This window comes from Pollicipes pollicipes, unplaced genomic scaffold, assembly GCF_011947565.3.
Source record: "Pollicipes pollicipes isolate AB1234 unplaced genomic scaffold, Ppol_2.1 Scaffold_6686;HRSCAF=7923_pilon_pilon_pilon, whole genome shotgun sequence".
Taxonomy (NCBI): Eukaryota; Metazoa; Arthropoda; class Thecostraca; order Pollicipedomorpha; family Pollicipedidae; genus Pollicipes; species Pollicipes pollicipes.
In genome coordinates, this window is record NW_023596921.1 from 33,925,392 (window position 1) to 33,940,168 (window position 14,777).

Genomic DNA, 14,777 nt, shown 5'->3' on the forward strand with positions numbered 1-14,777 from the left:
ATCGGCCTTTCTAGCACCATATCCCGACTGGCGTCCCTGGTGCCCCAGCCACTGTCGTGGTCCTCCGGCTCCCTCCGCCGCCTTCTCCACCGGTCCCTCCACCGCCTTCTCCGCCGGTCCTTCCGCCGCCGTCGCTCCCGCTCCCTCCACCGCCTTCTCCGCCGGTCTCTCCACCGCCTTCTCCGCCGGTCCTTCCGCCGCCGTCGCTCCGGCTCCCTCCACCGCCTTCTCCGCCGGTCCCTCCGCAGTCCGACGCGCTCCCCCGCCTCCCGGGCGGCCGGCCCGGACGTCGTAGTGGCCCCAGCCGGGATCGATGGTCAGCTCGCTACCCCCGCTTCCGATGTCACGTCCGCCGCCACGTCCGGACGTGGCGTCCGGGCCCGCCGCTGGAGCCGGGCCAGCTCTGGACGGGGCCGCCTCCGCCGCCGCCGGACGGGCTGACCTTGGCCGGGCGCCTGTCCGCCCGGGGCGCGGGGACGGGCCGAGGCGTGCTCGGCGGGCTTAATGAGGGGGAAGAGAGCGAGACGAGGGCGGGAGGCGCGAGGGAGGACGGCGCACTTCCAGGGGCCACCGCTGATGTCTGCTGAGACACTGACGGCTGCTGCAAGCTTGCGTTACTTATGTTGACTGCAAGGCACTGGAGATTGTGAATACAGCTAGTGCGGAATATAACAACAGTTCCTCATGCTTAAAACTTTTTTCATTTCGAGCGGATTGTTTGTGCTTCAGACGGTGGGCACGCATGCCAAGTTACAGAACACACGGTAAAAAGGGTCAAGCCAGCTCCAGCTATTCTCGTACACGACGATTTGTTCAAACAATACTTCTTGCGATAAAATAGCCCTGTGCTGACCCCCCGAGCTCACCGCCGGCCTGGTAACGGCGCCAGTGTCACGTGGTCGCCCAAGTGGCCTTGAGAAGTCATCGTGGGCAGACGCCGATCTTCACCCCGATTTGCGTCTGGGCTATTCAGTGTGTATGACTGTCCTGTAAGTGTGAGGTGCCACGGGCAATGGTGTTAGACGAAACCGCAGGTAGTGACACGTACTACATGATTCCCGGTGATTCAATGCCTAAGAAGATGTGAATTAATTGGTTCATGCTTGACTAATCATATGTTGGTGCGGGCGTGAAGCTGTTTTTGCAGGATATATATATAGTCCATGACAGCTGTAAGCATTCAATCCTTGGTTTCATGTCTACAAGACAAACGATCAAAAACTCTGGCGCTCGTTCATAATGCTGTCAAACATAATGGTGTCTCCGAAGTTCGTCAGACAATGTTCACCGCCTGTGATAGAACTGCCAAATATCCACATCGCTGACAAACGGCTAACGGCTATTGCTGTGACGTATCGTCAACAGAAATGTGTTACAAACATGTCAAACTAGTCACGCGCGATTTCTTTTTTATCTGTCCTATTGCATTACAAAGGTTTTATAATGGAACCCCAAACAACAGAGAAGAGAAGATGAAATGTTGCAACCGACTAAGTCTCATCGTTAAGCCCTCTTTTCATGTGGTAATTTTCACTCGAGTTCTAGTAGTTTGGAATGTCACGCCTGACATCCCGAAATCCACTGGGCTGACGCCATTTTTAGGGCTCTTATTGAATGCTGCGGCATGAAGATTCTTTTCACATACTTGGCAGAGATGACGTAGTTTGATATGGTTGATGTTTTTTTAACTACTCAACTGTGTGGTAAGGGGGTGGCTCAAGACACAACCTGCACTCAGGAGCTATGTTTTTATTTATAAACGGACAGTTTTGAAACGGCAGTTGTAAATTTCAGTGTGCTCTAAAATACGATAAAATGTCGAATTTTTGCGGCTTATTTTGTAATGTTCATAAGGCTACAACAGGTGACGTTCTTGTTTGTATCCATAGAAAAATACAACAAAGACACTTCTCAGTTACTCTCGCGATGGACGGGTGCAAGAATGCCAGATCGGTATATATGATATTGATATTAATCGTGGGCCGGTTCGATTATCACTCAGGGCCTGCCGTCAACATTTCTGTGTGCCAGTGTCAGGGACGTGGCCAAGGCACGGGGTCATGTCGCCCCTCCTCTGTGGTAAGAGGGTCACACTAGATACTGGGGGATTACGAAGGTATTCGGTTCAAATTTACAGGAGTCCAGAGAAAATCTAGCATTGGTCTCCCCCTCAGTTGAGGGGGAGGGGCGGGCAAATCTTCTGGCTACGTGTACGAACGGTGTAGTAAGCAAAACAAAAATGAGGCACCGGAAAATCATGTGAGTATGTTATGTGTTTCCTGCATACATGTCATTATTGAAGGCTCTCAATAGCCCAAACTATGTTATCGAATTCTTATGCTGAAAATAACTGACCTTAAATCTACCAGGAGGTAATGGTTAAGAGGCATCGTCGAGTAATCATCGATGTATATCAGCTCAATTAACAATATGTACATGCGTCCGCATTCACCTGTCCGTACAGTCCGTCACCTATAAAAGACAGTTTGGTAGTGATAAAAATCACTTGCTTCATCCCATTTCAACCTAGAGAACAAGCGTGAGCGATTGGTAAACGCGCGCCCATAGGTGTTCGACCCATTCAAGGCAGCCAAACCCACGTCCTGCTGCAGTGTCGGGGTCGGTATGGTCGTGCGTTCAGGCCTGAGCCGACTGAAGAACTCACACGCTTTTTAATCAGAATCGTTCTGCGCGCCTCTTGTCTCATCACGCCATTTTAGATCGCTGCTCTCCGTCAAATTGCCAAACTAGGGCGCCAACTTCCCGTTCTTAGAGAAGCCGGAGGAAGTTTGTGAAGGAGCCCGACTCCGGTCACCGAAGTGATGATTGCGAGGACGAGGTGCTGGCGTAACCAACGAGGTGCTGGCGTAACCAACGCAGTGCTGGCGTAACCAACGAGGTGCTGGCGTAACCAACGCGGTGCTGGTGTAACCCGACGATACCGACGTCGCCAAACACATCTCAGTATTTTTCGTCTCCGGACATACAGCTCCGGCTTAGATCGCAGTCAGACATCCCTGAAGACCACCTGGAGCCGGATCTATCCGGATCTAAGCTCCGGCTTAGATCGCAGTCATACATCCCTGAAGGCCACCTGAAGCCGGATATTCCTGCCCGGATGGAGAACAGGTGCGGGAACTGCACTGCCGTCGTCGCGTACCGTGCGTGTGGGCGGAACATTTTTATCGACGATCAATTATTTATAATTTATCGACAATCGACAAGTCGATTAGCCAACCAGATATGTGCTATTACACTGCATTTCTTTTCCCCATTCAAGGCTGTCTTGATGGAGTGTCCCGATGCGACCCTGTCAGCGGTGACGCTAGCTCCGCCGCCTCGACCCTCGTCCGGGGGAGAACAATTAGCGGCCTGTCAGGGGGCGCCGACTCAGCGCCCCGTTAGCGGCCGGCCCGGCGCCGGTCCCCGCTCGGTTCCGGGTTGCTGGCGCGGAGCTCCGTTGCAACATCCGCCAGAGAGAGCTGAGACCGGGCCTGGAGAGGGGGGGGGGGGAGGGGGCTGAGATCGGTCGCTGCGCCCTGCGCGTCCAGCGGGAGGCGACTGTCGCAGAATTGGCCGGGCGTGGGCGGAACGGGGCGCGCTGGCGCTGGCGCTGGATCGGTCGCTGCGCCCGGCGCGTCCAGCGGGAGGCGACTGTCGCAGAACTGGCCGGGCGTGGGCGGAACGAGGCGCGCTGGCGCTGGCGCTGGATCGGTCGCTGCGCCCGGCGCGTCCAACGGGAGGCGACTGTCGCAGAACTGGTCGGGCGTGGGCGGAACGAGGCGCGCTGGCCCCGTCTAGTTGCCTTTGATGGCCCAAAGGCCGTCCTCAGCTGTGGGAGATGCGTGGGTAAAGTTCAGAGATCGGATTTCTGCACGGGCGCTGCCTTTGGATGAAGCTACCCGATTCACTTTGTTGGAAGTTGTCCGCCGCAAATTGTTTCCGTCGTTAGATCCGATCTGATGCTCTCTAAAGGTGACTGCTCCTGAGCCGATGTCTAATCTCCAGCGGAATTCGTAGAAGTGCTGGAGCCGGTGACATACCAGTGGTGAAACCCTAGACTGATGTCAGCTTGCAAAAATGTTCAAAACGGTTGAATAAAACCTCTGAACTTTGCGATTCATACTCTGATGTGTCCCATACATGAAAAGACAAGCGGTAGGGAAACCCAACAGCGTATGCATAAGGTATGTGGAGGCGAACAACTTGAGACATAACTCTTACCCCGCATGAGCCTCACCGTAACAATCGCGATGATTTAATCTTGTTTTGTTCTGATATCTGATCACAGCGACCTCGCCACAAGTTTGACGATCCTCTGATCGTCAAACTTATCCTGTTGGAATACTCCTCTTTCGTGATTTCGCAGGCAGAGCTCCAACGACATACACCGTACGCCACCAATTTACAGGAGATGTTTGAATGCTGCATGGCCGAGCCGGCCAGGGCCGATCCATTTTAATCGGTATAAATATTTTAATGTGGGCTGATGTGTGTGTTCTGAGTTCTTGCACAACATTTTATGGGAACTTGTATAATCTATCGCAAGTTGGTCACGGTGAATAGGTTGCACGATTTTGTAGCTTTCATGGCTCGACATGTCTTGGATTTGAACACAGCTTGTGTTTTCGGGACCCGTCCTGAAGAAGGTGGCATTGGTCGTTTCCTGGTCTGTTACAGGCGTACATACAATGTTCGATTGCTCAGTCCGCTTACTGTTTTACGCTAGAAGCCATATTTGCATAACGTATGCAGTTGCTTCCATGTCTTCATCTTCTGTGATTGCCAAAACACCATATCAACCCTACAAAATACGCCTCAGAAATGTATACGGCGAATTAATTATTCGTGCCCGAGTGTGCGCAACCGGTTGTACAAATAGACCCACACGTCTGCCAGTATGACTGACCGTTCTCTCCTCCGTTAAACGGTGCTGGTCCCGTACAGTGACCCTGGTTTGTCGATGTCAGAAACTGCTTTCGACTCATGTGTTTCCGTCTGAGCCACAGCGTCAGCTGACCTCGACCCCGTCTGTCGTCAGATCGCTGACCTCAACCACAGCGTCAGCTGACCTTGACCCCGTCTGTCGTCGGATCGCTGACCTCAATCACAGCGTCAGCTGACCTTGACCCAGTCTGTCGTCAGATCGCTGACCTCAGTCACAGCGTCAGCTGACCTTGACCCCGTCTGTCGTCAGATCGCTGACCTCAATCACAGTAAGCTGACCTTGACCCCGTCTGTCGTCAGATCGCTGACCTCAGCCACAGCGTCAGCTGATCTTGACCCCGTCTGTTGTCAGATCGCTGACCTCAGCCACAGCGTCACATCGCCGATGTCGTTCCGTGTTGAGTACCGGCGCGGTGCGGCCGGGCCGGCCGTGTTCCAGCGCCAGGTGCGCTTCCAGGTGGACATCACGCCCGTCTCGCAGGGCGACGACGAGTGCCTGTACGCCATCAACTTCACGCTGGTGTCCGGTGAGTGCCGGCGAGCGAACAGCCTCACTCTGGCGTGGGGCGAGTGTTGGCGAGCGAGCGGTGGGGTCTGTGCGTCATTAGTGTTACAACGATACTGGGTGAGTGTCGGTATGACGTCACATCAAGCGGTGTGACGCTAGTGCGCATACGCCACTTACCTCACGTTCTCCCTCGATGAGTGCTGTAGGATGTAAGCAGTAATGGTCAGGTTCTGGTTCCGAATCATCCGAACTGGCATGAATCAAAGACAAATGTTATGCGAATAGCACACGTAAGAATGTGTTATATGCATTATGATAATCAGGCCGATACTTGCTCTAGGGACTGGCAGGAGGGGCGGTTATTAGGGGGGGGGGGGGGAGGGCAAAGGATCCCAAGATAACACTGATCATATGGTAAATTTAAACATTGCCAACTTTCTAAATGGATTTCTGTCTGGCACCTCGGCTTCACTGTACTCCACCGCACCAGAGCTCCTACTTGAAACGAGCCGGCGGGTGCAATGAACAATATTAACGGTCGCTACGGCTTCAATCAGATCAAAGTGGCTTTCAGCTTGAGCTTTGCGGCTTGCGGCTTTGCGGTGTGTGTGGGTGTGGGTGTGGGTGTGGGTGTGGGTGTGGGTGTGGGTGTGGGTGTGGGTGTGGGTGTGGGTGTGGGTGTGGGTGTGGGTGTGGGTGTGTGGGTGGGTGGGTGGGTGGGTGGGTGTGGGTGTGGGTGTGGGTGTGGGTGTGGGTGTGTGTGGGTGTGGGTGGGTGTGGGTGTGGGTGGGTGTGTGCGCGCGCGTGGGGAGTGCGTGTGGGGGGGGGGGGGTACGCGTGGGGGGTGTTATACACAAGTAAATCACACCGCAACATGGGCCGAGCAATCCTGCCCCGCACTGCTCATTGTCTCATTTCACGCTTCACAAGTCAGAGAAGCCCAGATCTAGAACAAAAGCCGAATTCATTTTGACGGTTGGTATACATGCAGTGTTGTGCATGGTATTTGACAAGCATGGATTATTTTGGCTAGCTAGCTAGCAACCAATCTAGCAACTACCTAGTGTAGTATATTTATCGACCGGCGTTTTGACTAGTTTCACAGACCTGGCGACTACGCAGAAGGCTTTAACACACAAGATAAGCTCGACCTTTGTCACGATCAAAAGTGCAAGTAAGCAGCTGACATAAGTACTGATATGTGGCTGGTTAAGGAAAGGCGATTTTATTCAGGTGTTTGTCGAGGCTTATGACCCGCTCTGGAACGGCGCGCCGCCACCGCTGGGTGTTTTAATTGAGGCATAATACATGGTCTCAATAATTTTTTGTTGATCCCAATTCCGATGTCTCAGGACCCGAAACAATCAATTTCAGAGTTCCAGGAGTATCATTCCGAAAAGGATGCATAAAAGTGAACTCAGCAATTGTTTGCCGTCGCTGCGTTAACACGCGCTCGGGTGGAGGTCAACCTGACCCTCCCCCCCGAAGGTTTTTCCGGAATGGTTTCCGAACGGCGCGTCGTAGCAGCGCTGGATTTTGCATAGGTGTAGACAATTGAATAGCAGATCGTTTGGCATCAACATTTAGACCCATGGCAGGTCAAAGTCAGGTCATGGTTTCAGCGAAGGCCATTTCTAGGGAATCATTCAATCTGATCCAACAACGGAGTGTTAGACGAAGCCATACATCTCTGAGATGTTTTCTTAGGTAACACAACACTTAAATGAGCAAATTATATTGACCTAAGGTCAGGTATGAAGGTCACACCAAGGTCAAAACCAACCTGTTTTGTTACTCTAGGGCTTGCTGTACGGGATAGCTTCTGGTGCTCATTTCGAGTTTGTTGATAGCAGGAATCGCATTATACATATTCCATGGACTTCTTAGAGGTCATAATGTGCCATTGATCTAAAATAACCCATGCCAACGTTTTTTTTTGGGGGGGGGAACATACTGCCCAGTGTGATCTTTGTCGCTTAGTCAAATGCAAAGCTCAGAACAATCTCGTATGATTTTGGTCACCTTAACCTTCAAAAGGTCAAACAAGGTCAATGGCCTCGAATGAGGATGTGACCTTTTGCTTAGAAACGGTTATCTAGGTTCTGGGGGCACTTTGAAGAATAACCTGGAACTTGCCCTTGTTTGATCTTTTTGACCAAAAGGTCATGATCTAAGAACCTGAAACTTTGACCTAAGTGAGTTCACGTACAGGTCAACGCATCCTGTAAATTTGGTGTCTCTAGCTTTCTAAGTTCCCGAGATCTCAGGGGAAGGGGTGTCAAAGTGACCCCCCCCCCCCCACCCGAGCGAAGGGTATCTAGCCGGCCACCCGGGCGCGTGTTAATGGCTTCGTGACTTCTGAGGATGGGGCGTCAGCGTGTGACGTTCAGTAGGCATGATTCGCATACCCCGTCTGTTTTGAGCTTCGCTCACTGAATCATTCAGCCACTGCACCGATGACGCCCTTTATTGCTCTCTTTTCGGCCAAGGGCATGTCTCCTGTTGTTTTTGTGCGGGATGCGTCCCACTGCCTGTATTAATACGAAGCTGCTGTCCGAAGTCAGATGTTGGAGTCGACCACAGCCAGTCGCAAGCGCACGTGCGCACGTGATGTGAAGCGCACTGGACCGGTCCCCATATTCGCAAAGCATTGATATTGCAATTTTCGCATTATTCTGTGCAGAATAAAACAACACCAGCCCCCTCCTCCTAACCTTTCACCCGGATGGTGTCGGGCTGAACTCTGTCCAACAGTTCAACTGTTCAAAACTGTTCTAATCCACATCGGCGCGTCATAACCAGCCAGTCGAATCTCCAAGGCTCCTGAATATACGCCAGGTGCATGTGCCTGGGAGCAAATTACTGCTGCTAAGGACTGCACGAAGTACTGCATAATCTTTTCACGCTAAGTGATACCTAACGAACGGGCTGTCAAGCTGTACATGCCAAGCTCCGCAAGGGGCATTATGAGTCTTACATATGCTGAATGGTTGCCAGAAACTTCTCTCGTGCACACATGAAGGCAATTACGACGCTCAAATTCTGCAAACTGCTGAGTGGCCAGCCGAACTGCCATCGGAGTCAGGTCTGGTTTTATGCCTTTCATGCCTTCCTTGCAGAGCCTTGGAGTAAAGTTTCAGTCATCGCATTGCCACACGCCTCGGATGAACACCACACGGAACGTTTTTAGGACGCGCGCGGGAACGAGAAATCTGATTTATGAAGAAATCTTGATCTTAACGTGCCGTCCCGGAAAATTCACTGGCTGCCAGAACAGTTGTTCGACGCCTTTGCAGCACTCAGTGAAAGCGTAAAATGAATGGTAAACGATTTCAGAGAAACCATGATGGAATTGTGCTGGGATGTGTCAGGGAATGTTTCAGCTTGTCGGTAAAGATGGGCGAGTCGTCAAGCACGGGAAAAGAGATACAGCAGGTGTGGTGGCACTCGCACAATGCCTCATAATGCCAAGCTTTTGATATATGATTAGACGGAACATACTTGTTTCCACGTCTGTTTCACACTAAGTTTTCTGCAAATCTTCCACTGATGAAAGCCGTCCCTTGGTGACCGTTTGTGTTTGCGTGACGTTGCTAGCATTTCCGTTGCGAGCGTAAGATGCACACCCGTTCCATTTCTGCACGTATTTACCAACAAATTTAGCCCACAGCCGCACCTCCAGTGCCGTCTGAACCTGACCTCACCTGCCCTGACCTGACTTGGCCTAATCCAGTGCCACGAGTCTGACGCCACGGCCCGCCGCAGGCAACATCCGTCGGTTTCGGCGCATCTGTGAGCACATCCACTGCCAGGTGTGCTCGCGGCGTCCGCCGCCGTCGCCGCGGGTGGGGCGCAAGTTCACGGCGGACCTGTCAGAGAGCTCGTCGGCCGGCTCCGACTCTTCCGACCGGCTGCAGGCCACCGCGCCCAAACAGGTCAGCTGCAGAGCGACGGAGGGCACACGGGTAGCCCCAGGCCAGCCCCAGACAGGGTCCAGAGCGGGGAGTAAAGGTATGTAGAGCATGTCCGAAAAAAACGGGGAATCGGTCCGGCGGAGTGCCCACGCGGATCAGACCAAGCCCCCACCCACCGAGGTGAGAAAGGCGGCCTGGAGTGCCCAGACAGATGTCACGTGCACAGGCTGAGGCAGGCACGGCTCCAGACAGGTCCATCAGCCCGGGAAGACGCCAATAGCCGCAGGCCATCTCAGCTGTGACCGCGCCATCAGTCGCGCCTTTTTCGGCCTGCGCCACCCCATGGCGCAGACAGCCCCCAGGTCTAGATGCGGTGCGCTGCTCACCAGCTGATGGTCGGGTTGCTGGCAAGCTCCGGTTGCAGCGGCGCTATCGGACCCCCCCCCCCCCCTTGGTAGCATTTACCACGCCCTGTCCACGCAGTTCGGAGCTCGCAAACAGCGGTGGGAAGTGGGGTGGACAGCATTGCAGCCCGTGAGAGCCTTGTGAGAGCCTTGCTCTCACGCCTCTGGTCCTGCCTGTCGTGTTGTAGAAAACCGGAGCATGCACGTGCCGGCGCGGGTATGGGAATTGGGACAGAGCCAGAGCATGTGGGCTCATGCGCGAGTAGAACGGAAGAGGGGCTGACAGTCCTAACGACTCTAGCTTTTATCGTGTTCAGTTCGAGGCGAACTCCTGCCCGCAGTGCAGCCATTTACGTAGCCATGAGATTAAGAAGAGTGGCAAGAGTTGGGCAGTACGGAGGCACTAATGTTGCTTCCGACGCTAAGGCTTAACCGTCATGGAACATCGCCGTAAAGTATAGGCGGGGCTGCGCGAGCTCGGGCGGAGCTGAGAGCCGGCCCGGTCCGAGGCCGTTTTCCCCGATGGGAAACTCGAGAAACGGTATGCCCTACACCTGCCGCATTTCTACGCAGGTCGACGCCGAGCCCGAGGCGGACAACATCCTGGACATGAAGACGCCGACCAACGAGACCGCGGCGCCGGTCGGCGGCGCCGAGCCGTCCGTAGCCGAGCCGACTACGACTCTGACTCCAGCCTCTCCGGCCGAGTCGGTGCCGCGGTCCGTCAGCGCCTCGCCAGCCGCCAGTGACGACTCAACGGCGGCAACGGTCACAGTGACACCTAGCGAGTCCGAACACAACTCAAGCTGCGCCGTGTCGGCGCTATGATCGCTGCCCGGTCCAGGCGGCGCTAGGCAGCTGTTAGTTCGTCGGCGACGCGGCGCGCGTGGCCGCGCGATGGTGGACGGTTGTGCCGGACATCCTGAGCAACGGTGGACGTGCGCCGCTGGACGGCCGAGCGGGCGCGGGATGTGCAATGGGGATGTGGGAGGACAGGCTCGACGGTGGCGCCGCGGTGCGGCGAGTCAGGAAGGCCTGAACTCCGCTAGGCGGCGAGTCCTTCGACATTCCCCGTGTGGGTGACGCCAAACTGTACTGTCGGGTATATCTATGTAGGATGTGGCCTCCTATAATACGTCGGCGTGGCGAGCGTGGCGGGCGGCCGAGCGCAGCGACGTACGAGTGCACAGGTCACGTGCCACCTGTCCAGAGCGGCAGTATGGGTGCTGACGCCGCCGCCAGTACGTTGGTTGCCAGCAGTGTATCCAGCCATCAAGTATTCTAGAGCTCTCACTAGGTGACCATCTGAGCGGCCGTCCGTCCCAGTGATGTGCGATCGCCAAACCCTTCCGGAGTGTTGGAAACTTTGTCAGTATTATCGTCTGAATGTTGCGAGGCCTGGACGCGTGATCTCGTATTTGCTCACCTTTAGGTTGGCATTGCTTTCCTCTGTAGGTCATACCATGTAATTTTCTTTTGAAGGCAGGCACTAAGCTCTGCGGAAAAGCCATCAGTCGCCGTTTATTACCTTTGTCCTGGTGTATTTTGAGTTCAGTGCGTTGGGTGATATTTGAGGTCTCAAAACAGGCCACTAGTATATTTGTAGTATACCTGCCTGTAATATAACACAAAATACTCTGCAAAGCCTCAGTAGAGCGGGAGATTTAAGACACGCTGGTGAGCCAGACACATGCACGTAATGGCCGTCTGACTAACTCGCACCTGGCACCGAGCTCATTCCCAAGAGGATGCGGCATTTGCCTTCAAATGATAGAAAGACATGTAACATTTTTTGAAGCCTATGAGAGAATATCATGATACAGTCGAGCATGCGTTCCCAGGTGACGCTGCTAGTCTCCAGAGCTTAAACAATTCAGTCCCGTCGACCCGTCATTTTATCTGATGATGGAAAAGTCACCCCTGACGACGCATCATTTTACAGTGAATCGGGACTACAAACACCCTCTGGACTGGAAATATCTACTAATGTTACTATATTCCTCACAGTTGTTTGACGGCAGCTGTTCAAAAGGTGCAGTTAAAAAGGTTGGTACGTGAGTCTTGGATGTAAGCTTGCTGAGATATCCGAAACAGCTAGAGCACTGGTCAGAATTCTGTAGCAATTTGGTTCATCCCTGCGGTCATCCCTGTCACTCTTTTCGCTCTCGTGCTAAATGCGTAGCCACATCACAGTAAGCAGTGTATACTCTGACACGCTAGCTCTCCCGTCATGAGACGAATAACGTTCTCGGTGATACAACTAGTTTCAGACAAACCTCTGCCTCTTCGGAATTTAAAAGCACGGCCCGAAATGGAAACATCTCACGCAAATGCTGACCCCTTTTCATGCGCCAAACTCAGAAATCAAACATTATTCGTAACACCCTCAGGTACATAAGTTATTATCGGGTCTAAGGTCTCGATTCCAACATGCTCGAGTGTGGCTACCCTATGTAACAGAATCTGAAATCTCTGAGACGCGGTCTTGGGCAGGGCGACTGGCAGAGCCTAAACCTCGACTTAACCCAGATATGTTCTCAGGTATTCTGCCTGCTCTGTACCGTGTGGTGTTTATGTTCTCAACGCATGCCTCCGTCTACTCTTGTGCCGCCGCTAAAACTGTCTATTCTTGGTATGTTCCGTGCGTGGATGCAGTGTGATATTTCTCCTGTATTCGATGTGCGTGGGTGTCCGTTTCCTCGTCCCGTGCTGTACTTCCCTCTATCCGTATTGTGGGTAACTCTTCTCGAGCTGTCTTCAATGTTGTCCGCTCGTCTTCACCTCATCTCCGTTCCAAAGCGGCTCGCGCGTTCATTGGAGCCCCGGCCGGGTGCCGCTGGATGACGACTCAACCCCGCTCTAATGGCTCCGCTTTCTCGCTCCGGACTCGGGTAATGGCAACGCGGGGGTGCGGTCAGGTGCGAGATCCAGAGAAAGCCGATGAGAAACGCGACTCAAGGTGAAGCACTGGTGAGGACAGCACATGACGTGGACTTCCAGCCAACAAAATTACCGCACCCACAAACGCAAGTTCGTGGATGCTGTCACATTTCCTTATCACCCTGTGCAGTCTTTTCGCGACCTCCTCTGACCCACCTCCCATACGGGCGTACCCCTGCAGCCGCGGTTCCCTGGATGAATGTGTCTCCCTCTGTCCCACTGCTGCGTCCATGTGAGGACCAACCACCCCGTCCCAGTCCCACCAGTCGACAGGGGACAGATGTTCCGATCCAACCACGTGCCGTCCTGCCGGCCGTGACCCCGGCTGACCCGACATCACGCCGCGTCAATCCTGCGCAGCGTGGGCCGCGCGCGCGCGCGCTGCTGCCGCCAGTTCCGTTGCCATGCTGTGTGTGCGTACAAAGAGCCGGCGGGCCGTTTTTGTTGAACTGGGTGACGCTGACGCGACAAGACTCTAGTTTCATCTTCCAGGGCGGAGAATCAGAACTAGCCTGTGATTGGTTGTTACCCGGCGGTGGGTGCGGACGCGCAGCTGTACTCGTTTGGTATTTTGTAAGTGATAGCCGTTCCATTCGAGGCGGTCATCTGTAATAGACGCGCTACGGAGCACGTGTGTTCGGATTTGGGTGCGGTTGCTGAGTCGCTGTCGCACCCCTTTCGTGCATTGACCGAGGGATAATGTGCCCAAATCACTTCTTCGTGATCTTGAACGGAAAATGAAGTCGCACAGGAGGCATATGCTGTCCATTCTTAAGGGTTACGAATTTGGTTGAGCCTCCCCCACTCACTCAAACGACCGCAAAACAGTGTAGCACAATACAGACTGTGGCCCTACCGCAGCCACCCTACCCTGTGCGCCCTTACAACTGCTCTTACCTCGCCTCACGTAAGGGACCCTGAGCCCCCCCCCCTTCCCCCACTTTTTGCGGGCCATTTCCAGAGCAGTTTTGAGCACGTTTTGGCTGACTGAAATTACACTATGTTCACAAACATCCGTGTATGACCCTGCACACCACGATCCAAATCGTCGGCATTACTCAGCTGACGGGCTGTGGCATGCTGACGTGACACTGCTGATGGGCTGTGGCATGCTGACGTGACACTGCTGATGGGCTGTGACATGCTGACGTGACACTGCTGATGAGCTGTGACATGCTGATGTGACACTGCTGACGGGCTGAGACATGCTGACGTGACACCGCTGACGGGCTGAGACATGCTGACGTGACACTGCTGACGGGCTGTGACATGCTGACGTGACACTGCTGACGGGCTGTGACATGCTGACGTGACACTGCTGATGGACTGTGACATGCTGACGTGACACTGCTGACAGGCTGAGACTGTCTCGTAGTTCGAGACACTTGGGTGACGCTGGCGACGCACGTCATCACACACAGAGTGACACGGGCACTTCATTCGAGCACATCGCGATGGAGGTGCATCGGCCACAGCGCGGTGGGTCGTGCGTTGCGACGGGGGTGTCCGATCAGCCCCAGTACGGTGGGCCGTGCGCTGCGACGAGGATGTCCGATCAGCTCCAGTACGGCGGATCGTGCATTGCGACGAGGATGTCCGATCAGCCCCAGTACGGCGGATCGTGCATTGCGACGAGGGTGTCCGATCAGCCCCAGTACGGCGGATCGTGCATTGCGACGAGGGTGTCCGATCAGCCCCAGTACGGCGGATCGTGCATTGCGACGAGGGTGTCCGATCAGCCCCAGTACGGTGGGCTGTGCGATGCGACGAGGGTGTCCGATAAGCCCCAGTACGGTGGGCCGTGCGATGCGACGGTGTCGGTGTCGTATCAGCCGCAGCACGGAGACCGTGCATCGCAACGGCGGTGTCGTATCAGCCGCAGCACAGAGCGCAGTCGAGGCCGAGTTTTCGCGACCGAGACATTTCGAAAATGTAAAAAAACTGGTCTGCGAGTCCACGGCTAGCAGCCAGACAAGCCATCGTTGGTCACTAAGGCTATCTCCACCTGACTTTGCGACGGGAAACGTGTTTGGGAACCACTGCAGCTGGAGGCTGCATCGGCTA

General features: G+C 54.3%; 1 protein-coding gene across 1 annotated transcript in view; it reads left to right on the plus strand.

Annotated features, from left to right (window-relative positions):
* The window catches only part of LOC119107885 (serine/threonine-protein kinase BRSK2), a 111,119-nt gene extending 99,542 nt beyond the window's left edge, over window positions 1-11,577 (plus strand). Inside the window, exons 11-13 of the mRNA XM_037231457.1 lie at window positions 5,300-5,474; window positions 9,221-9,390; window positions 10,347-11,577. Coding sequence (XP_037087352.1) covers window positions 5,300-5,474; window positions 9,221-9,390; window positions 10,347-10,601 — 600 coding nt within the window. The 3' untranslated portion in view covers window positions 10,602-11,577. The remainder of the gene's footprint in view (window positions 1-5,299; window positions 5,475-9,220; window positions 9,391-10,346) is intronic.
* Window positions 11,578-14,777: the final 3,200 nt, after the last annotated feature.